General features: G+C 33.8%; 1 protein-coding gene across 8 annotated transcripts; it reads left to right on the top strand.

The window, feature by feature from the left end:
• The first annotated feature begins 1,797 nt into the window (after positions 1-1,797).
• LOC110093581 (eukaryotic translation initiation factor 2A) lies at positions 1,798-22,374 on the top strand. Of its 8 annotated transcripts, none has more exons than XM_028693752.1 (15): positions 6,962-7,211; positions 7,308-7,507; positions 17,609-17,712; positions 17,802-18,156; positions 18,249-18,435; positions 18,507-18,741; positions 18,836-18,904; positions 18,993-19,094; positions 19,266-19,306; positions 20,441-20,574; positions 20,651-20,714; positions 20,798-20,894; positions 21,013-21,149; positions 21,841-21,866; positions 21,960-22,374. In XM_028693752.1, exons 3-15 carry the CDS (start codon positions 17,682-17,684, stop codon positions 22,057-22,059), a joined length of 1,578 nt encoding a protein of 525 aa, XP_028549585.1. In that variant the 5' UTR covers positions 6,962-7,211; positions 7,308-7,507; positions 17,609-17,681; the 3' UTR covers positions 22,060-22,374. The 8 variants fall into 8 exon arrangements, with proteins under 8 accessions (XP_028549672.1, XP_028549707.1, XP_028549689.1 ...); XM_020818512.2 differs by having other exon boundaries at positions 17,597-17,712; XM_028693839.1 differs by lacking the exons at positions 6,962-7,211; positions 7,308-7,507 and adding an exon at positions 1,798-1,915.
• Positions 22,375-23,794: the final 1,420 nt, after the last annotated feature.

The raw sequence follows: 23,794 nt of genomic DNA, 5'->3' as shown, positions 1-23,794 counted from the left end.
GGACTTATGAAGCTTCGACATCCAAAAATAGGGGGGAAACTAATATATCATCAAAAAATTATCTTGGTCGGGCACGGATCTCAAAGAAAAATCAAGTTGGAAACTTAAAAAAATTAAATTCGGGATCATATGAACTTTGATTTTAGTGAACTTATAGTCGAACTAAACGTTTCAGAAATACAAACCCAACAACTCCAAATTTGACCCAATCTAAGCTCAAATTGGTCCAAATCGAAGGCCCGAAGCACATTCAGAAGGTTCAAACCATAATTTGGATTATCAAACAATTTTCAAACTTGACATGCTTATAGTTAAATCGAGTGGCTCGATGAGACAATTCTAGCGAGCCTAAGATCATAAAATTATGATATCATTAAGTCATTCAAATGCCTAATAAACAATCTATGATCAAAGGATTGAACATCAGCCATCCATTCAAATCACTCCCAACTTGCCCCTGATCTCTTCTTTTTTTTACTGGCCATGTCACTCTCAGAAAATTATAAATAGACCCCTCATTTCTCATAAAAATGGACCCTACAGAGGGGGTGGGGGTGGGAGAGAGAAGGAGGCTCAAGCAAGAAGAGAATAGAATGAAGCAAGGAAGAGACTCCTCCTCGACCACCACTGGACTTTCACCCAACAGTCTACCGACATTGGAGTTCTAAAAGACAGAGTTCTACCTGGACATTGACTGACGTCAAACTTCTACTCGACGTCAGACCTCCACTTATCGCTGAATTTCTACTCGACGTCAGACCTCTACCTAACGTTGGACTTCTGCCTGGAAGTTGATTGAGGTTGGACTTCTACTCGACGCAGGACCTCCACTTGTAACCGAATTTCTACCAGACGTCGGACTTTTACCCGACGTCGGACTTTTGCATGTCGCTAGACTTTCACCTGACTTCTTTCTGATGCCAAACTTCTATCCATCGATAGACTTTTCCCTAAAGCCTGACTTGCACCTGTCACAAAATTATATCTGAAGTCCAAGTGAAGATGTAATTTCTGCCCGATCCCCAAGTAATACTGGAATTCCACCCAACTTCTTAGTGACGCCAGAGTTCTGACCAACTTCTAAGAGACACCGAAGTTCCATCGGACTTCTACCTATCACCGGACATTCATCGGACTTCTATCCGAGGCTGGACTTCTACCTAACTTCGTCATTCCAAACTTCATTATTAAACAATAGTCTTTATGACCTCCATAGCCCGTAGACTACAATCCTTCTAACTTATGTCGCCCACCGACTACAGACCTTCCGACCTCCATTGCCCGCAGACTACGATCCTTTCAACTTATGTCACCCATCGACTACGGTCCTTCCAACCTCTATCGCCTCTCAACTATGGTCTTTTCGACTTCTGTCACCCATCGACTGTGATCCTTCCGACCAAACAAACACAACAACAATGATTCTTTGTATTTCCACCATGTAATATACATATATGATGTACATCAAGCTAACGCCTTAGTAAAAGTTAAAATCAATAATCGTGGGTGTCGCACACATTTCGATGCGCTACGATGAAATTTAAGTGAAAATTCAATATCATCAGAATTCGATGAAATAAAATTTTTAAAATTCTATATAAAATTTCAAGCAATTTGATATAAAGAACATATAGTCAATTTTGCTTAATTTTGAAATTGAAAATGTTATAAGTTTCATAATGCCTAAAATACCCTTCGTAATTATTAAACCCGAGAAAGTTTAAGTAATTAATTTGACTATTCCTAACTCCCTAAATAATGAAGAGGCCAAAGCCTCTTCATTTGGGGCGTGAGTTTTGTTCGGCCAAAACTAACAGGAGAGAGGGGGCGGACGCACGTGAAGCTAGCGACGAGAGGAGGCTCCGACAGCAGATTCCGATAGCCAAGCTTGGGGAAAAATGTAGAGGAGACTAAGGTATGCATTATAATTAGTATTTCTCCTTTTTACACAAATATTTTTTGAAGAGAAAAATCTAGGGTTTGATAAAAACTTAATATTTCTTCACGAAATCAATAGGGAAGGATAGAGAAGATATTTTAACCACAAAAAATGATGTTTTCCCCAAATATTTTTGGGGTTGGAAAATTCTTGTTTTTTCCTAATTTGTGAATTTCAAGCAAACTTATTTATAATTTTTATTTCATATGATGTTAGGAATGTTTTAAGTGTAGTAGGTTTTTAACAAAAATTGAATTTTTCATAATTTTTAAATTTAATAATTCCAAAAATGATTAAGATAATTATTAAATTAGGTTTAAGGAGAGATTTAAAATGATTTTGGAAGGGAATTTATGACTTAAATGTTTCTAAATATTTTAATAATTATTTAATCCAAAAATAAATTTTTAATTTAATTATTTCTTAAAAGGAGGAATGAGGAAAAAGTTTTAAGGAATATAAAATTTATTTATGTCTTATTTAAATGTTAGGTTGTGATCAATAAGGAGAGCGACGTGTGTCAAAGCGACACCACGATTTTTTATGTACTTGTATTAAGGTAGTTACTCATATCTCTTGTAAAAATTTCATTTGTTGCTCTACTCTTTATATTCAATACAAATTCTTTTTAAAGTTTTTGAAGTTATGTGATTTATGAATTATGTTTTGAAAATAACTTATTAGTAAAGTATCTTTATTTAAATATGTTAGTAAGCTTACATGCTATAGTTTATTCGTGATTTTCATGTGTTAATCTTATAATTTATGAATCATGATAGTTTTCATTAAGTATATGATTGACTAAAAAATAGTTTATAAGTTTGTGATATGAAACTATATATGTTGATGCGGAGTACCCAAATGATAAAGGGGCTCTTCAGAGCCAATGGTAAAGAAATGACCAAATAAATGAAAATATATATATGATCAGTACAACCTCTAAGGGTACCTCTGAGATGGTGTTATAGTAAATATTATGTATATTAAGGTTTATATTTGTTTCTATGCACATTAGAAGTTTATGTTTGAGAAAAGGTTATAAAAAGAATTTTATTTAGAAGGGTTTAAAATTTATGCAGTAATGGTTGTTATTTAAAGTTTTCACCTGATTGTTATTCATTTTTTATGTAAAAATATTTATTTTTGTTTAATGAAATTTTTATGGGAAATATTAATTTCCTGTTGAGCAAGTAAGCTCATCCTTTGTTGTGGGATTCATTTTCATGAGAACTATCTAGGAACTGATGGTAGAAAGATAGTTTACTTAGCGTCGTAGGATTGGATATAAACGGAGTGACAGGTTTTTCTTTCAGTTAGTGTTGTGTGTGTGTAAGGCATATATTATATATTTTATGAACTTAGAAATTATTGTATTGACTTATTTTAGTGTTTGATGTTATTGAAGACTTGTAGAAGAGAAAATAATATATATATATATATATATATATGTGTATGTGTGTGTGTGTGTGTGTGTGTGTGTGTGTGTGTGTGTGTGTGTGTGATTTAATGACTCTTTTATGTCATATTTCAATGAACATTATACATGTTTATGTTGTAATGGAGGTTAGATTTTAATGTTTATCGTACGACTATATGTTGCCACCTCGTCTTTGCAAGCTTACCGGGCCGGGTCGTGATAGCCTTCCCCCAATGAAGGGCCTCATTTATAATCAACTAGAAATACTAGTGGATTCATTCAAACTGTGCTAGGACCCATGATTGTCCCCCTTTTTTGGGGGTTTCATGTAAAAATCTTGGTGTCTCTTATAAATATTGCACACTCTCTCTATTTGATTGCATGTTGGATCTTCGTATAAAGCTAAGATAGTAAACTTTTTATTTCTCTAATGCCATGAATATTCCAGGATGCAATAATACTCAATTTCAAGAGAAATTATTGCGTACAGTCACCAGACTGTCCGAAGGCGAATCAGGATGCACCATGCAACCCGATACACAACACTGGAGAGAAACAAAACAGTGATGTGGTGCCTTAGATGAATAAAGATTTGCTTAGTTGAAAGATGAACTTCTTAGGTCACTTTTCCTCGGGGACAATTGTCTGGAGTATGTGACCTGTCTTGATTCGCCATACTCCAGTGATAAGCTCTTTCTAGCTTTTGAGCGAGTCCCTCGAATGAGCTGTTCTAAGGGAGGAGTACATCCTCCTTTCGCTCAATCTGATCGTAACCTGCAAGACACATATGAATAAATACTTGCACAAGTAAACATGGAGGCAAATAGTTTGTATTTAAATGTAAAATATATACCAACCTTTATTGCAAGTTTTCTACTTTTTTAAAAAATTTAAAATATATAAGCCTTAGAAATATATATTTTATATTCATCTAAAATCTTAGAAGGTACTCTCTCTTTATTTAAAGATAATAGGGAGATAGATTGATTCAAATGCTTTAAGGCATACATGGTGTGTGACAAAGTTTTTATCAACTAAGAGATTAAGGTCACTATATATATAGAATTTTATGGACTTTTGAGTTCATTATAAATCCTTAATGTAAGTATGTCATTAGATGGATGGGATTGTATGTGAAGATGAATGTTTTGAAGCCTTTAGGATGGGAATCACACAAAATATTTAAAGAATACTTATAGAATGGAGAATGATGATGCTAATGACTTCATTATTGATTTAGATGAATAACGAACAAAGCAAATTGCCCTCAATTTAGGTGAATAGTATTATTTTCTTTAAAGGTTATTGAGTTGAAGAAAATAATGTATATTTAAAATTTTAAATTATATTAAAATATTATAAAAATAAATTAGTTTTAATAATTAAATTATATCATAGTTATATATTTAAAAAAAATTTACTAGTAACATTAAGGTGAATCAATTTTTTTTTTTTTGGAAAATTTGGGGTGAGAAGCCCATTCTATATAAAGAAAGAGATTACAAGTAAAAGCTGTAAAAACCAAAAACTACAGTTTCACATGCTAGAGAGAAAAAAAAAATTAAAAGCGGTGAGATGAAAAAAAAAAAATACAGTAACTAAAGTGAAAGGAAGGGGGGAAAATCCGGGCTGGACTTAGAATGCCCAAAAAGGAACCTCCCACAATGAATTGAGCATCAAAACCTCCTGGTTGCTAATAGACCATCCAAAGGAGCAACTGGTGGGGGCCTGCATTCATCATTGTCCATCAAAACATCTCTATTTGAGTATAGCAGCTTGGTAATACCATGGTTGCCCAGCAAGGACCCTCCAACGGGTATCAGAAAAATCAAGAGAAAGCAACGAGCAATCCAAAACTGGATGGAAGTAACCCAACAAAAACAAAACCGAATCGAAACATTCAGCATAACAGGTGTTGAAAAAGGTGCAAACTCTTCCATTTTGAAGTTTTAAATATCACAACCTTCTTAATTTTGTCCACTATATGCAAGTGATTCTTAAAGGAATTGCCAAATAGCCTATCATTCCTTTATCTCAAAATGAAATAAGTAGTAGTACAAGTCATAAGAAAGTAAAAGTTTTTCATTTTCCTACAGATGTTCCTTTCCTCAAGATGTGAAAATAACTGGAATAGAGTCAGCCTCATCAATAAGAAATCAGAATGAGGAATGATAATTTTCAAAATTTCATAGAGAAATCGCATTCAAAGAACAGATGTGAGTGAGATTCAGGTTCAGCAGAGCATAGCATACAAGTAGAGGAAGCAGGAATTCCTCTCTTAATAAGCAAATCAGATGTTTTGAGTCCATATTTAATAGCCATCCATGCAAAAGCCGAATACCAAATAGCATGGTTTTTATGCCAAATAAAATAATGTCAGTTCACTTTGGTGATTTTATTATAAAAATGAAATTGAAATTTTTTAAAGACGGGTTTGTCATAGTCATTCCAACGACAAGTATTGCTGGATGTAAACACCTGGATAGAAAGGATTGCAGTAGTGACAAAATTGGGGAGGGAGGCAAGAAGCTGCCATGACCCATCACAAAAAAAAGTTACCAACCAGTTTTGTGGAGTAAGTATAGACAGTATGCTCCAAATTAACATCAGTAAGCAAATCCATCACATATTTCCCTTTACACCAAGGGTCCCATAAAAAAGCAAGAGAAGAATCTCCCTAAATAGAGAGATTAATAAAGCTTTTGATCTTAATAGAAACCTCACAAAGAAATTTCTAGTAAGCCAATTTTCGCTTAGAATCTAAATTTCACAAAGACATATATTTAAGCTTCCACCAGTGAGAAAGTAAGCTATTAGACGAAAAAAATTTCCAAATCAGGGAGCACCCAAAAGCATGGTAGAGAGATTCAATATTGGGGATTCCAAGGCCACCAAACAGTTTGGGCTTGCAGGTATCTATCCATGAAATTAAATGGAGTTTCTTCTTGTGAATGTTCCCAAAAAATAAGAACCTAGAGCATATGTTATAGATGATTTTACAACATGATTTGGGGATTATAGCATCTCTTATCCAATAGGCCAATATGTTGCAAATAGTAAATTTAATGAATTGAATTCTACCGGCTAAAGAGGTCTTTGCTTTTTAACCATCCAAATGACAATATAGTTTTTTCAACAAACTCTGAAAATCCATCTTATTGAGCTTTTTGGTGAAGAGAGGGAGTCCCAGATACCTTAGGGGGACATTAGAGATAGGAACATCGAGAATTCTGCAGACAGAATCCTCATCAGGAACGTTCTTAGAGAATAAGATGGAGCTTTTGGCATAGTTAATGTGAAGACCAGAATAGGACCCAAAAGAGTTCAGAATTTTTCTCAGATATGGTGACATTCTGAGAATTGGCTTTGCCAAAAACCAGCAAATCGTCAGCATACAACAAATGTGAAATATTTAGCCCCTCATTGGAAATACCTAAAAATTGATTGTTCAAAGTAGTTTCCTCAAACAGAGAGGAAAGCCCATCCATAGCAATACTGAATAAATAGGGAGACAAGGGGCAGCCCTGTCTAATACCAGCTTTAGAATTGAAGAACCCTTCCAAGGCTCCATTAATAGAAATAGAGAAGAAAACATCCATATGCACACATTAATCCACTTAACAAATTGAGGTGGAAAACCTTTTTGAGAAGCCGATTGAGAATGAATTCTCTATAAATCCTATTGAAAGCTTTATGGATATCAAATTTGGCACAGAAGAATTTATTAGCCTTCTTAAGATTAAACTCTCCAAAGATTTCAGATGCAAGCAGAATGTTATCACAAATAGATATATGAGCTAGACTATGCAAACTAATTCAGCAGAGTACCTTCTTGTCCATTTAGGCGAGTAAGCTGTAAGCCCTAACTTCTCAACTATCTATTTATTTTCATATCGTCCTCGCGCTTTCCTCGCGCTTTCCTCTTGATCTCTCGCCCGGGTTTCTGTACAGTCGTCCGCGTTTTGGTCGTGCGTGTGATTTCTGTGAGAAAACAAGATCGTGAGAAGAAGAGAAAGAAAGTCCATCTTCTGCAACACCCAACTACTACCCCGTCTGCTCTCTGTCCGACGCCGTCGGCTGCGGCTTCCACCAACTTAATATCCATTAGAGAGACTCGCCTATGATTCATCTCAATCACATCGTTTTATCCTGTGATTTACTATTTCTTCCCAATCTTCTTCTTTATTTCTGTTAGAATGAAGGCACCCTTTAATTGAGAGGCTTCCTGCTCTGGCATCAGAAACTTATTTTCTCTTAAAACAGAATTAAAATTTCACTACGTTTTACTCAGAAAAGAACTTTTTTCTTTATGTTTAGCTTATAAGTGTGCACATAAAAATCAGTAATATCTACGGATGTTTCTGTAACTAATTCTTTGTTTTTCCGACCTCTAACAATGCTTATATTGTTGCAATATACATTGCTTCGAATGTAGAATCCTTCGCTGACTACAAGTATATTTGAGATGCTGTTCAAAGTGTTTGAAGGTTTGATGAACTGTTGTCACTGTGAAGCGGCAGGCATATAAACTAGTGTGTTAGTTTTTTCTTTTCTTACTACGATCTATTTAAAGGGATGTTAAAACCCGATAACCCGATATAATATCTTTAGAAATATTGGAATGCTGTCAAGATTTGTCAATGAGAAAAAATAAGGTGCTGTTTGGTAGTAGGTTTTAAGAGGATTTAGATAGGATTTACGTTAAATCCTGCCAAACATAAAAAATAAGCACGATAAATCATATCCTACCATGTATCCCGTAGTTCTGCCGATTTAATGGGTTTTATGGGATTATGATGAAGCTCTCATGCATCCTTGTTGCCGAGTGGGTTGGAAATCCTTATCTATAGGAGGGTTCACATACCATCTTCTCTTCATATTGTCATTGCAAGCTCGTGCCTCCATTCTTCATGACTTCTGATCAAAAGCTATTGATGTTCCTCGTCTGTCATCTCCGGTGAAGAAGTTAGACATTCTACCCTGCTTTTTTTTTTCTTACAAACGTCCTTTCTGCTAGAGTAAAGGGGTCCTCTAGTTCAAAAATAGGAATGATCACTAAACTGCAATCAATTTTTCACGAGAAAATTTTCTGACTCGAATTTATCATGGGTTGCTTTCGATCCCATAGGATGCTTGTTATGGAGATAGAGTCATATACTATTTTTCCATGGGCCTTTTGCTTTATTATGTAATTAACATTTTGCATAACGTATGTTATTTGATTTTGAACAAGACTCTTTAAATTTATCGTGCAACTCTATCATTTCATTATCTTATTAAATATTAAAATTGATTTTTTTCTTTATTTTGAAATATCTTATGCATATGATATTTTTACTTATAATTTTTAATTTTTTTTTGCTATGTTAAGTGGTTTATGGTTTTGTTTTGTATTACATAGGAATGAGTTAAACTTCCATATCATCTATTTTTGTATTACATCATGTGATGCTTAATAAAAAGATTCCTATGTATTCTTATAAAATCTTAGTTATTATCAATTTGGACCAATACATTTATGCATATCCAAATATGTTTAAGAATTTATGAATAACTTAATTTACTCTATTTGAAACACTGTCGTTGCCAGGTCCCAAGTCCTGGATGAGAAAAGTGGAGGGTTGTGTTAGATAGTCGACAACCAACATAAAACTTGTCGAATAATAATGACATGAATCCTTTAAGAAATTGTGTTAATGCTAGGGCAATCCCTGAAATCGACGCGCTGTATGGCCTGAATACAGTGACAAGTGTGCAAGGGCCGCTGCATCAGCGCCCGACTATATTGTTAAATAGGCAAGGACTCCCACATCAAGGTCAGATGTGGGTGAAGAAGCTAGTCCATGGAATATAGATTCCCCTACAGAAAAATTAATGAAATTAATAGATATTATGATTCATAGGAAGTTAAATATTCTGTGCATTCAGAAAACTAAATGGGTTGGAGAGAAGGCTAAGGAAATTGATAATTTAAGATTTAAACTATGGTATTCTGGTAGGAGTCATATTAGAAATGGTGTATGTGTTATTATAAATAAGAGTTTAAAAGAAAATATTATAAAAATTAATATGATTGGAGATATAATTATAGTTTTAAAGATTATTGTTGATGCTAAGATTGTTAATATTATAAGTGTATATGCTCTTTAAGTATGTTTGGATATGAGTTCAAAATTAAATTTTTGGAATGACTTAGAAGAATTAATACAAAAGATACCTCTTGAAGAAAAAATTTTTATTGGAGGAGATTTAAATGGGTATGTTGGTAGAGAGGTAGATGATTTTAAAAGCATTCATGGTGGCCATAGACTTGGAGCGACAAATGAAGGTAGCAAATTCATATTAGATTTTTGTTTAGCTTATGATTTTTTAATTGCTAATATCTTATTTAAGAAAAGAAAGGAGCATCTCATCATTTATAAAAATGGGTATTGTATAACTCAGATTGACTATTTTCTTATAAGGAAATTATATCGTTTAAATTGCATAGATTGTAAAGTTATTTTAAGTGAAAATTTATGTAACAAATATTGATTATTAGTTTTGGACTTTACGATAAAGGGACAAAAAAGAAAAAATAAAATAAAATGATATTATAGGATTAGATGGGGGCATTTAAATAATATTAACAAAAATATTTTTGAGAGTAAGATTTTAGATCTTAAGATTTTGTCTATGCATGCTAATGTTATGTGGGAAAAAGTGGCTAGTGATATTAAGAATATTATAAAAGATATACTTGGAGTATCAAAGAGAAAAGCTCCTAATAGTAAAAATAGTTAGTGGTGGAATCCAAATGTGTAAGAAAAGATTAAAAATAAGAAGATTTGTTATAAAAATTTGTTTAATTACAAAAATTATGTAATTGAGAAAGATATAAAGAGGCTCGTAAGGAATCTAAGAAAATAATATGCGATGCAAAGTTCTTAGCTTTTAGTGATTTATATAATATATTAGCTACTAAGAAAGGAGAAAGATATATGTATAAGTTAGCCAAACAAATAGATAAAAGTAGTAAGGATATAGTTCAAGTGAAGTGTATTAAGCATGGAGATCAAAAAATACTTTTCTTAGAAGATGATATTCAACAAAAGTGGATGAGATATTTTGCAAAATATTTTAATGAAGATTGTGAAAATAAGATTGACTGTAGTGACCTTAGCACCCTAAATAAAAATAAAGATTTTTGTTTTTATCGATGTATTAGTAAAAACGAAGTTAGAGAGGCTTTAAAGAAAATGAAGGGTAGAAAAGCTGTTGGACTTGACGATATTCCTATAGAGGTGTGAAAATGCTTAGGAGATGAAGGAATTTTTTGGCTTACTAAACTTTTTAATACTGTTTTGAAGACTAATAGGATGCAGATGAGTGGAGAATGAGTGTGTTAATTCCTATTTTTAAGAATAAATGTGATGCACAAGATTGTGCGAATTATAGAAGAATTAAGTGAATGTGTCATACTTTAAAACTATGGAGCGAGTTATGGAGCATAGTTTGCGGCGTGATACTAATGTTTCTCAAAATCAATTTGGATTCATTATGGGTAGGTCGACTATGGAAGCCATACATTTATTAAGAGGTTTGATAGAGAAATATAGAGAAAATAAAGAGGATCTACATATGATATTTATTGACTTTAGAAAAAAAACATATGATAAAGTTCCAAGAGAAGTGCTATGGAGAGTTCTTGAAAAGAAAGGAGTCAATAATGCTTATATTCAAATCATTAAAGATATGTATGCAGGAGCTATTACTTGTGTTCAATACGCAAGTGGTTTGACCAAGTATTTCCCTATTTCGTTGGGTTTCATCAAGGTCGAGTCTTAAGCCCATATCATTTTGCTTTAGTCATGGATGTTCTCACTAGAATTGCAAGAGGATGTACCTTGGTGTATGCTTTTTGTTGATGATATCTCTTCTTGTTGATGAAGACTAGAGAGGGAGTTGAAGGTAAACTTGAATTATGGAGGTCAAACTTATGGTCTAAAAGATTTCACTTGAGTAGATCTAAACGGAAATATGGAGTGTAATTTTAGTAGTAGTAGACCTAGTGAGGGGATTGTGAAACTTTGGACGATCAAGTCATTAATAAGAGTACACGTTTTAGATATCTTGATCATTTGTTCAGAGTGATGGTGATATAGATGAGAAATTATCAGCAGAATTCAAGTTGGATGGTTAAGTGGAGGAATGCATCGGGCTTGTTGTGTGATAGAAAGTACCCTCAAACTTAAGGGAAAATTCTATAAATGGTGGTGAGGCCTACAATTCTTTATGGTGCCGAATGTTGCCATTAAAAGAGAAGCCATAATACTAAGTTAAGTGTGACAGACGATGAGGATGCTCAGGTGGATGAGTGCTTTACCCTTAGAGATATGATACGAAATGAGCATATACTTGAAAAGGTTGGAGTAGCTCCAATCAATGTTTAAAATTGCGTATTCGGGTATTGAGGCGTTTTTCATTCGTGAGGCGAGGCATAAGCCTCAAGGCGTTTTGAGGCGTAAGCCTCAAAATCAAAAGATTGCGTAAATATAAAATGATAAATTTTTTAAATACTAATGAGTGAATAATATAAAACATAAAAAAGCATAAGATATAAAGTGAAATCAAAATATCTGAATAATAAGACAACATGAAATATAGTTCAACTCAAAATGCTATCTTTCCCAAATCCCAGTATTCTTTTCATTAACATATAATTCCAATTTCTAAAAATAAATAGCGATGACATATCACATAAGAACTCATAAATCATCAGCACTGTCATCACTAAGGGGTTCTTCATTTGAATCATCATTATGATGAACTGCTCTCTCCCCTTCCTCCTCTCCTATAGAGTCAAATGTCGGGCATTTACTTCAAGATTTATATAAGTTTTAATATATATAGCGTGAGGCGTAAGCCTCATGCCAGTGAGGCGAGGCGGGCCTTAAGGCGGGCCTCAACCAAGTTTAGGCGCAAGCCTCATAACAAAAACTCGAGGCGTAAGCATCGAGGCGTTTTTTACTGGAATTGCGCAAAGGCGGGCCTCAAGGCGAGCCTCATATTGCGCAATTTTAAACCATGACTCCAATAGAAGATATGATTAGAGAGAGTCACCACAGATGGTTTGGTCACATAAAACGGCGGCCTTCCGATGACCTGGTTAGGAAAGTAGAGGTATTAGATTTGACTATGTTAAGAAAGGTAGAGGCAGACCTAGAAGACTTGGTTAGAAAATATTAGAAATAATCGTTCTTTATTAGATTTAAATGAGAATTTGACTTTTAATAGGACACAAGGAGAAAAAGGATTCATGTTGCCGACCCCACGTAGTGGGATAAAGGCTTGATGTTGTTGTTAATTTACTTTATTTGACCTTATGTAGTCATTTCATTAATTTATTTACATGGAGTATTTTTTATGCTCTTTGTAGCATTGTTGAATGACATCTACAAATAAATAAAGTAATTATTGAACTGACTACCTCCATCTTAGAAAAGAGCGGCTCTTCTAATGAAAAAATTCACATATGAGTATCTATATTCGATAGGACATATGCAGGTCATCAGTTCGTAGAGGACATACTTGTTGGTCATTTGAAACAATCTTATCAATGCTTTTGGTTATAAATTGGGAATTGGGATTTTTATGTGTCTCGGAGTTATACTAGTGTGCTTCATAGTTTATTGAAATATTAGTGGGGTGGGGGACCATGCTCATAGCTACAAATAGCTTTTTAAGTTTTTTCAACATTCACTAGAAATGGTTAGCAGGCACTTCAATTAAATGTTACAGGCTACTGTGTCTTTTTTAAAGGAGTTCATTAATTTCTCATCACTTGGCATAAATTGTCATCTTTTCATACATTAAAATGACAGTTTCAACTTTATTTCAAAAATGTAGTGGGTGCGATTGGTGGTATACATATTTTTTTATGGTTAGTAGTCATATGAAAAATCAATAACGTAATCGAAAAGGTTGTCTCAAAATGTGATGGCGGCGGTGTCCTTCAACAAATAATTTGTGTATATTGCTGGGTGGGAGGGCTCATTACATATATGCATATTCTTACATGAACAGTGGATGAGGGATAATTTTAAGTATCACATGATAAGTACGACTTGGTTGACTTCAGTTATGCAACACTGATAAACTTATCGCACTGTTTCAAGGTTATTGTTATCACCTAAGTGATTATCATGGAAATACCTTTAAAAGATATGCTTTTAAGCATGAGTTATTTAACCGTCAGCATACATAGTTGTGTAGCATAATCAAGAGAATATTTAGGATTGGAAGGATTGATTTTAAGTTCCAACTCACATGCAACAATTTCCTTTTAGTGTTCAAGCATGCATCATACTTGCATGTGCAGTGTTGCACAAATTTATTGGTCACTAGCGTGCATACAATCTCTACTTCAATATGCCATCAACTGCAATGCAGCACGATACTTAGATTGATGAGGTAGAATTGACTGATGAAGATCTTAATGTACATGTAAAAATGAGTGAGAGAATTCAAAGGGAAGCTAGATATGCAATTTCTATTGATTTTTGGGAGGCTCGGGTAAAAATATTGATTATGTTAGTAAAAATTGAATTAAAATTTAAACTATAAACAACTTACAATTTTTTTTATTTCAAATGCCACTTAAAATAATAAGATCACTCCAAACTGCAAGTTATATCCTATTGCCCTCATTATCGAATCACATATAAGATATTGATGTCCACTTCTATTTAGTCAATTTGTTCATCTAAACATATCTTCTATTTACTCGTCATACTTGTCACCATTTTTGCTGTAAGAATTTATGTGTTCTTGTTTTTAGATGTGCGATCCGTAATTTATTTCTAAAGCCTTATCTATCTTAATTATGTGATGTATTCACTTCTCTCATGTGCATTATGCATTGTTTCACATTTAAATTCTTAAATTAATTGTCATAAAGCCTAAACTGAGTTGTCAAATAATTTATCAAGATTTAGCACGTCATGCTAAAGAGTTTTCAGAGGGTTTGGTTAGTTAGAAATGCATATGAAAGGGTAACAATCTTCAGTAGGTAGTGGCAAATTAATGAACTCTTTTGATAACGGCATGATAACTTGTAGAGCTTGATTGGAGTATCTATTTATTGTTTCGAGTGAATGTTGAAAAAACTCATATAGTTTTCTGTAGCTATGAGCATGTGTTACCCTCCAAAGAAATATGCCTAGTTCTTCAGTTGCGATCATATTTTTCATATCATTAAACAAAATGTGAAATACTAGTAGATCTTTTAGATGTACAAAAGCCTTGACTGTTAATCTGAAGTATGGACGATATCACATTTGATGACCAACCAGCACATCCTTTACGTACTAATAACATGTGTATGCCCTATCAAATATAAATCTTCTTATGCGCAATTCTTCTACGGAAGAGTTGCCCTCTTCAAAGATAGATGGAGTTAGCTCGACAATCACTTTATTTATTTTTAGTTGTGATCAAACAATGCCGTAAAGAGCATCATAAGTACTCTATGTAAAAATAATTTTCTATGACTGCATGATGTTAAACAAGGTAGATTAAGCTATTTATAAATCCTAAAAACACTTGGAAAAACATAAAAGCATTATTCCAATTTGATAAAAGCACATATTTCCAAGGCTTTTAAAACCGGACCGGTCAATGAACCGGAAGAAAGAGGGGTTAGAGGTTTGATGGTTCGACCGGGGTCGAACCGGGGTCGAACCGGATGACGTAATAAATATTTATTATATTTAAATATTATAATAATGACACAATTATCCGGCCGGTCCGGTCCGGTTTTAAAAGCCTTGCATATTTCATAAGAACAAATATAATATTTTTGTTAAGTCATCACATGATGTAATATAGAAAAAAATTTAATGGATGTTAAACTCATTCTTGTGCAATACAAAGTAAAAATATAGACCACTTTCCACATCAAAGATTTTAAACAAATAAAAATTGAGCATGATAGTCCAGATGCTGAAAGTAAGTACTCTTTAAAAGCTACTCACAACTATGCCGATGATACATAGAAACATGGATGTCAGCTTACGATGCACTCTATCCAATTTTGTAGTAGATGACCATCCCAGGTTATTAGGGTAGCCTTATTATCTTTGTTTTCCTTAAGGGCATCATAAATTGCAAGGATTGCTAGAGTTATGTTCTCATTGTTGTCTAATTTTTCAAACACTCCATCTTCATGTAAGAATTATTTCGTATTAGCAGCTTCTTGAATATGACGACACTCATTTGATTATACTAAAAAATTATTCAATATTACAAAAAACACTAATAAGCAAATTACCAGATATAACAACAAAAAGTGTAAGTGAAAACATTATATACAGGGGATATTTCAAAACAATAAAAGTACACATTAGTTATTTGTATTTAACGGGATAATAGAATGATAGAGTTGCACAATAAATTTAAAGCGCTTTGTTTAAAATCAAATAACTAATGCTATACATTTGTTAATTACATAACAAAGCTGAAAATTCATGAAAAATAACATGTGACTCTACGTCTATTGCAAGCATTCCATGGGATTAGAATCAAACCATGGCAAATCTGAGCCAAAAAAACCTTCTCAATAATGATCGGCTATTGTTTGATGATCATTCTTGATTTTCAAATTGGAGGACCCTATCTACCCTAGTGAAAATGACCAATTAAAAAAAGTTGGGTAGATTGTCTACCTTCTTTATTGGAGATGACGAATGAGGAACAACAGTAGCTTATAGTCGAAAGTCTCAAAGATGATGGTGTGAGATTGCATTAATGGTAGGGTGCAGTGACAGTATGCAATCTCTTCCATGGATAAGGATTTCCAACACACTTGTTGACAAGAACTCGGGACAGCTTCTTTGTGCTCGTGTAAAACCTATTAAATATGTCGAAGGGATTCAATAAATCTTGGATTTATGACAAAAAATATTAAATCCTGGATTTATGACAAAAAAATTAAATCCGGGATTTACAATGGGGTGGTATTTATCCTGAACCATTTGGTAGGATTTATGGAAAATCATGCTTAAAACCTTGCTACCAGACAGCCCCTAAAAATATTTTGAAGTTGTATAATTTTATTTTTCTTCAGAATTTCAATTTTCTTTTGTGGGACTTTAAGTAAATTGTTTATTTTATTTTATCAGGTTCTTATTCAATGCATATGATCAAAACTCTTGACAGTTGAGTTATGTTTTGACTTGAGGTTATTTAAGTTTTGTTTAAATCATAATTTCTGTAGTCTCTTATACTGAAAATTTTAGTGTATTTCAGTAGTCAGTGTTGATTAGACCTCTATGATGGTCCATATTGTTTTTTAGATATCCTTTGCCTACCTTTAACAAGGGGTAGAAAATCTTCCTATTATCAAGTAGCTAAATTAATCTTCCTAGTAGTCTAAAAAACAATATGGACTACTTCAAGGTTGTTTGTTTGGTTGTTTTTTTTAACTTTTGAAGGTTTGTCCTTCTCTAACTCTTTATGGTTAAAATTCCCTCATCAATGGTTAAAACATAATACTGATTATGTTTTAAATTCCCTTATCAATCCATTACTTAAGCTGTGTTCAAAATTTAAAATTCTAATATGGTATACTTCGGGAATATTTATTTTTAATCTTGCAACTCCTTATACGTACTAAATTTATAGGAATTTGTTGAATTTGAAATCTATTTTGAAATTGTTTCTTCTGTATCTACTACTCTGCTATTTTTCACAACTAACCAAGTCTCAATGTTTGAGAATATTTAATTAAGGTTAGCAAGGTCCATATTGAAAATCTTTGTAAGTTTATGTGTGGTATGATTAGGTTTCATTTGATTACATGAGTAAATCATGCCCCTGCCTGTGCATGAAGAGCAAGACAATCTAACATTATGGGTTGACTACATGTTTAATGGATTGAGGGTTTTATTCAACCTATAATATGTAAAATATTATGCTACTCAAGTCCGCTGCCTCAGACCCATTCATTAAAACTTCTAGGCAATTTGCACTTCAAACTTTTGTTTGGATTAATGATGAATGGCCATAGCTGCGTAGTCCTGTTTAACATGCTAAAAGAAAAAAAATTAGCATACCAGTGAAGTACATGCAGACCAAGATAAAATCATTTTTTGTTGGCTGCGTTGCATATGTTTCGGGGATTTCTATATAACATCAAATTTTAGCATAGAATTTGATTAATATCATAATTTTTTAAATTCTTCGTAAAAGAGTCATGACAGTTTCTCATGCAGGCTAAAATTGGAGCTCAGAACTTCATACTTGTACACAGCATTTTCTTGGTATTCGTTGCAAGTGTTATCAGCCATGGACCGAGCACCAACACTAGAAATATTAGGTATTACTACTTTATTACGGATTGGTCCCCAAAATCAGGTTATTGTTTATTTATATTTGCCTTCTTGGTTTCTCTGTGTTTCTCTTCAGCTCGAGAACCTGAAGGATTCTCCATTTGGAATGGGCCTCCATTCAATAATGGTCAACCAAATGTCAAACTTGAGAGAGTTTCTTGCACTGCTGCGAAGTACTGTGAAAGCGGTTCAAGGCTTATGGTGATGGAAAGTAGCTCATCAATTTGTGTTTATGATTGCAACACTTCCACGAAGATCAAATCCTTTGATATCCCTGCTGTTTCTGCTTCCACTCTGTCCCCATGTGGAACTTTTATCCAGACATTCCAAAAATCTACTACACCACAAGAGAAGAATGTGGTACTCTGGCTGATAGAAAATGGAGCTGCTGTTTATCAGCACTTTCAGAAGAATATGACTAAAACCACATGGTGCAGTCAACCATTCAACAAATTAAGTCTTGACATCTACACATTTTAGTATGAAATTATTCACTTCTCTTGCTTATTTATGCATTCTACAGGCCCGCAATTCAATTTAGCTCTGATGAATCCATTGCCTGTCGGATGGTAACAAATGAGATACAATTTTTTGATGGGAAGGATTTTACCAAAGGAATCATATATAGGCTGAGAGTACCTGGTGTGATGGCAATAGAGCTTTCAAAGACTCCTGGGTCTCATATTGCTGCATTTGTTCCAGAATCAAAGGTCTCTTATCATTTGGTTTGTAAAATTTTGTTGGACTATTAGGTCTCTGACATCGCATATACGCCTGTTAGGGTGTTCCTGCCAGTGTCCAGATCTTTTCTTGTAAACAAGATGCGCAGGCTCATCCTATTGCTAGAAGAAGCTTCTTCCGGTGCTCAAGCATACAACTACATTGGAACCATGGTTCTACAGGTCTTCTAGCTGTGGCCCAGTCTGATGTGGACAAAACGAACCAGAGTTATTATGGAGAGTCTAAGTTGAACTACCTGACAACCGATGGCAGTCATGAGGGACTTGTTCCACTTAGTATGTTTTCGTTTCTTTTCTATTGTCATAGATTTCCTTTTTTTTTTTTTTTATGTACGAGGTCAGGATCATTGATCTTTGGAGCATTTGTCAGGGAAGGAGGGTCCCATTCATGATGTTCAATGGTCACCCTCAGGTTTGGAATTTGCCGTTGTCTATGGATGTATGTTTTTCTTTCCCTCAAACTTTTCCTTGCTTGCTCTGATTTTTATAGGTTGATTTAAGCTTATTTTTTTCTTCATTTGTCTCAGTTGTTCCCTCCAGAGCAACGATATTTGACCACAAATGCCGCCCATTGCTTGAGCTGGGTTCAGGCCCATACAATACAATCAGATGGAATCCGAAAGGGAAATGTATCCTTGTCTGGAAAATTGTCTTGTTTCCCAAAAAACAATTCGCTTTGCAAGTTAAAACTTGGAGGGAAATTGATTTCAAGCTTTTTTATGAATTGATTGGTCTAGTGGTAATGGGTTTAGCCTTATTTTTTTCTCTATTCATACATGTTTCTTTGACCATTGGAACAGTTATATGTTTGGCAGGATTTGGCAACTTGCCTGGTGATATGGTATGTTGATTGTACTTTGAAGCTTGACAAGGATTGTCTTAATATCTATTAAAGTGTTTGCACCTATCCTTATAATAATATAATTTTTCTGCTACTTCCATTAAACTATCATTTACATGAAGATTTAACTGTCTACCACATGATTAAACTATAAAGATTCAAAAATGTATTCGAACAACAGTATCATTATTAGGAAGAACACTAATACATATTTTTCCCTGCCAGCTTATCCATAAAAAGATTATTTATAGGCATGGAGTTCCCGCTAATGCAAGGTATAAGGAGGGTTTCTTGTATGTAGACTTACAGTCTCACCACAAAATTTTTAGAGAGACTGTTTCCAATGTGAATGCTTTGCTAGGATTGAAAAGTTCAACCTATATGAAAAATTGTATGAAGTGAGAGAGAAAGAGAGGGAAAAGACTATGTAGATGTAGATATGTGTATAACTGAAATTTGTAGACTAGGGGAGCGAGGAGATGTATTTTCTAGTGTGGGAGGGAAGAAAAAAAGGAAATTTAGGAGATCTCTATAAAATATTGGGATTCCATTGGTGGAAAAGATCCTCCCGCAGTGGAAGAACATTGGAGTGCAATGAAGAGGTTGGTAGCAGGGAGGAGAGCAATAAGAGAGTTATGACGTGAAATAAGGTTCGTCTTGTGAGAACTGAAGTTTGCTAGGAGCAGCTGTTTTCCTAGCAGGAAATTTGAAGCGACTTCTTGCCAACACTCTCAATTGTGATGCCAAAACCATCCTTCCCATTGGGCGGCAATGGGTGTTTTATGTTTGGGCTATTGTTCAGTGATTGTTTTTATATGAGAATGGGTTGAGTTTTGTCAGTCTGAGGTCAAAGCAAGTTTTATTTGGCATGGCTTCTTCAAGGCCAAACCCAACCTTTCATGTGGAAACTAGAGCCCATAATCTAAATATTTTAGGTTGGTATGCAATGAACTTTGATTGTTAATTGCACAAGAGTGCATTTCTGCCTAAAAACATTATTGTGCAGCTTTAATAAATGTAATAACCCCCTTTTCTATACTCATTTTTTTAATTCTATGTCCTTGGTGGAGATATTATTTTTCGGGAGTTTCTTTAGGATTCTTCATAATTTGATCTATTTAAATCCTATTTCAGGCATTTTGGGATTATTCAGAGAAAAGATTAATTGGAACCACAAAAGCAGAGTGCTCTGTTAGTAGTGAATGGTCTCCAGATGGACTCTATTTTATGACTGCTACAACGGCACCAAGGCTACAAATAGACAATGGGTAATTTATTTCATTTCCTTAATTTCATCAATATCTCGGTTAATTTTGCTGATGTTGTCCTGTTTCCCCTTTTAAGGATTAAGATCTTCCACTATAATGGGTCTTTATATTTTAAGAAAATGTTTAACAAGTTGTACCAGGTTAGCCTTGAGACCATTATCTAATAATTCCTTACTTGATTTCCTCTCCACTTATTTATGATTAACTTCACCTAGACATGTAGGCTGATTGGAAGCCGGAAGCACCTGAAAAATTTGGCGATATTATGGATCTTGTCAAGTCTGTTTCCATCATAAAGATTGATGAAACAAAAACACAAGGTTGGAAAAAACAGCTATTATTATGCTCGTTTTAAAAAAATCACTTTGGCTTAGGTTGATATTGTGATCGTTTCATTAAAAAGTTCGAAGTCATCACAAGCTTTTTCCATATTTGCAGCAAATACATCGCAAGCAGCAGCCAAGGTTTCCATGAACACATCACAAGCAGCAACAAAGGTTTCCACAAATATAATGCAGAAACCTGTAGCATATCGTCCACCACATGCTAAGAATGCTGCTGCTGTTAAGGCAGAGGTATGTTTATTGTATAATTACTAATTACATGCTGTTAAGTAAATATAAATTCTGAAAATATTGAGACTGATTAGTAACTAACACTTCGTTTGGGGTTGCTTGTGCTGTTTTCACTTTTGTTTTTTAAAAACTACTTATCCAACCACAATTTCTATATCCTTCCCTAAAATTGAGTCTAGTTTCGGATTGTTTGTTGCTTCCTTTATGGAATTTAATCATTTGTGCAGTTTTTCGCATTATTTTGGCTTTACATATTTTCTAAGCTCTTTAAGAACAATTTGTTTAACTTTCCCAACTTTCATTCGAAACTACATCTTTCCATATAGTCCTTGTTGAGAAGTCATTCTTAAAAATATTATATGAGGTTGTACTAATATTGAAAGCCTATACTCTTTTCTAACAATGACAAGAAGCTTTAAGCTAGCAAATTTTGTTATATTACTACCACCTGTAACTGTTCTGGATATAGCTTATTATTATTATTATTATCCTATAAAATCATCACCGATATGCAATAACATCAAATATGAGCAAATTTTCATGATTTAGAAAGCAATTATGATGCCTATTGTTAAAACACTTGACATGCATTTGCGTGCCTGATCTACTCTTACCTTAACATTCTCAATCTACTGAGAACTCTATTATTTAAAGATAAAGAGTTGTACTGATTCTTACTTTCTAATGACAGCTTTTTGGAGGAATATCTTCTTCAGAGTAAGTTCATCGTACCTTTTTCTATTCATTTTTCAGCCATGGAACTGAATTTTTATTCTGTTAATTTCTTCACATCTACTATTTTGAATACAGAGAAATAAACAAAAATGCAATGAGAAATAAGAAACGCAGAGAAAAACAGAGGGAAAAGAAGGCTGCTGAAGCGTCCACTGCTGCGTCTGATGACAATTAATTGCAGATTTCCTATTTTTGTATTGCTTTGGCATTCTGGGAGTTGAGATCTTAGAGTAGGAGCTATAGATGAACAAATTCCCTTGACGAGTTATTTAATTTTTATTTCGGCAACGAATAAATTGAATATTTTTAATCTTAAGCATTCATCATCTTGAGACCCATGTGAGTTCACTAAATTCATCATCTTGTAATAATGTAGGTGATAATGCAGACATTTCACATACAAAAATTCATTATATTGTGAACGTGCAGGCCGCATGTGTTTGTGATTCGATTGATACTTTAAATCTTAAGCATTCATTAATTGTATCAACCCCAATTTGCGATCGATTTGAATGTAGCAATCAACTAAGGTTATCTAATTCTTCATTTACCTTGGTTTTAAATAGTGAATCCCATGAATCTAGTGTACATTGGTATTTTACTGATCACAATTTTTATTTGTTATAATAATAAAAAGAATGATTAGATGCCAGGATATTACTTTTTATACTAATATTGCATGTAAATGATTTTTTTTTTGGACATTTGGGTCATTTAAGACAAACTCACACACACAACGAATACACAGACTCGAACTCAAGACCTCTTAGTTGGAAGCATAAGCTCTCAACTAACAAGCCAAGATGAGCTGTGTGCATGCAAATGAAGGATAGCAATACTTAGCACATATGAGACGGAATCAGGACAAGGACTTGAGGAAGCTAAAAATTGAGAATGAGAAGATCATTGAAGACTAGTTGATCAAGAAGCAAATTGGGTCAGCATGTATTTTTTATTTTCTTTAGTCTTTTTGCATTTCAAATGTAAAGTGGGTTGAATGATCTAGAGCACACACAAGTACATGTAAAAATATACAATTTTAATCGTACAATCCAAATAAATATAGAGCTTGTTCGGACGAACCTTGTTAGGATAGGACAATCTAGTCTTCTGAGTTGGCAACTTGAACAAATCATATTGTATGATCAACCCAATACTTTACTTACTCAAACTTTTAGCTTAAGGGAGGACATGAGAAAGAGTTCAGAGATTCTTTACAATAACTTGAGAGTGAGAGAGAGGTTAGGGAGAACATAAGGGATTTCTGGATGGGTGTCCAAGAAATCTTTATGTGAGAGGTGCACAAGGCTATTTGTCCTAATTTATATCTTTATTCCTCAAATTGTTGTGTGTGAGAGCTCTTTAGAGAAAGAGCTTTGTAGAGTCTTTGTGTAGGATACTTTTGGTATAATTGAGGCGGCTTGGGGTTGTAGGCATCTTTGTTGTGCTAGGTATAGAAGGAGATAGGCTTATTGATAGACAAGTGTAGAGTGTCATAACCTAATCCAAATGACTCATAAATAAAACATGTCATATCATATTAACTTGTGACAAAATGAGCCTAAGATCAAAGTTTTTGGGGTCTTTTCATATTTCTTCCAAAAATTAAAACAGACAACATAGCTTCTAATTAACTTCTAATAAGTAGAAGAAAATATTCATCCACAATTATATATATATATATATCACTTATACACTATAGTACATGGCTATGACCAGAGCAAAGCCATTACATAACTAGCCATGGTCGTATATAATTTATAAAATACTTTACAGAATCAAACAAATGAGATCCTAAATATGCCACTACTAAATATGCTCTTTTTTCTTTCCCATGACCTAAAATAGAATCTATAATAGTTGTGAGTCAACACAGCTTAGTAGACCACACCTATCGATCTAAATTTTTA

The sequence above is a fragment of the Dendrobium catenatum genome, unplaced genomic scaffold, assembly GCF_001605985.2.
Source record: "Dendrobium catenatum unplaced genomic scaffold, ASM160598v2 fragScaff_scaffold_2, whole genome shotgun sequence".
In the NCBI taxonomy this organism is placed as follows: domain Eukaryota; kingdom Viridiplantae; phylum Streptophyta; class Magnoliopsida; order Asparagales; family Orchidaceae; genus Dendrobium; species Dendrobium catenatum.
The sequence above is the reverse complement of the archived record's forward strand: the minus strand, read 5'-3'. Positions and strand labels throughout refer to the sequence as shown.

What these genes read in the sequence shown, in the direction of transcription:
- LOC110093581 (XM_028693839.1), top strand. Translation starts at nt 17,682, where the DNA reads ATGGACCGAGCACCAACACTAGAAATATTAG. An exon ending in TGTTTAACAAGTTGTACCAG is followed by an intron (nt 20,715 to 20,797) that starts GTTAGCCTTGAG and finishes CTAGACATGTAG; the next exon opens with GCTGATTGGAAGCCGGAAGC. An exon ending in CTGCTGCTGTTAAGGCAGAG is followed by an intron (nt 21,150 to 21,840) that starts GTATGTTTATTG and finishes TTCTAATGACAG; the next exon opens with CTTTTTGGAGGAATATCTTC.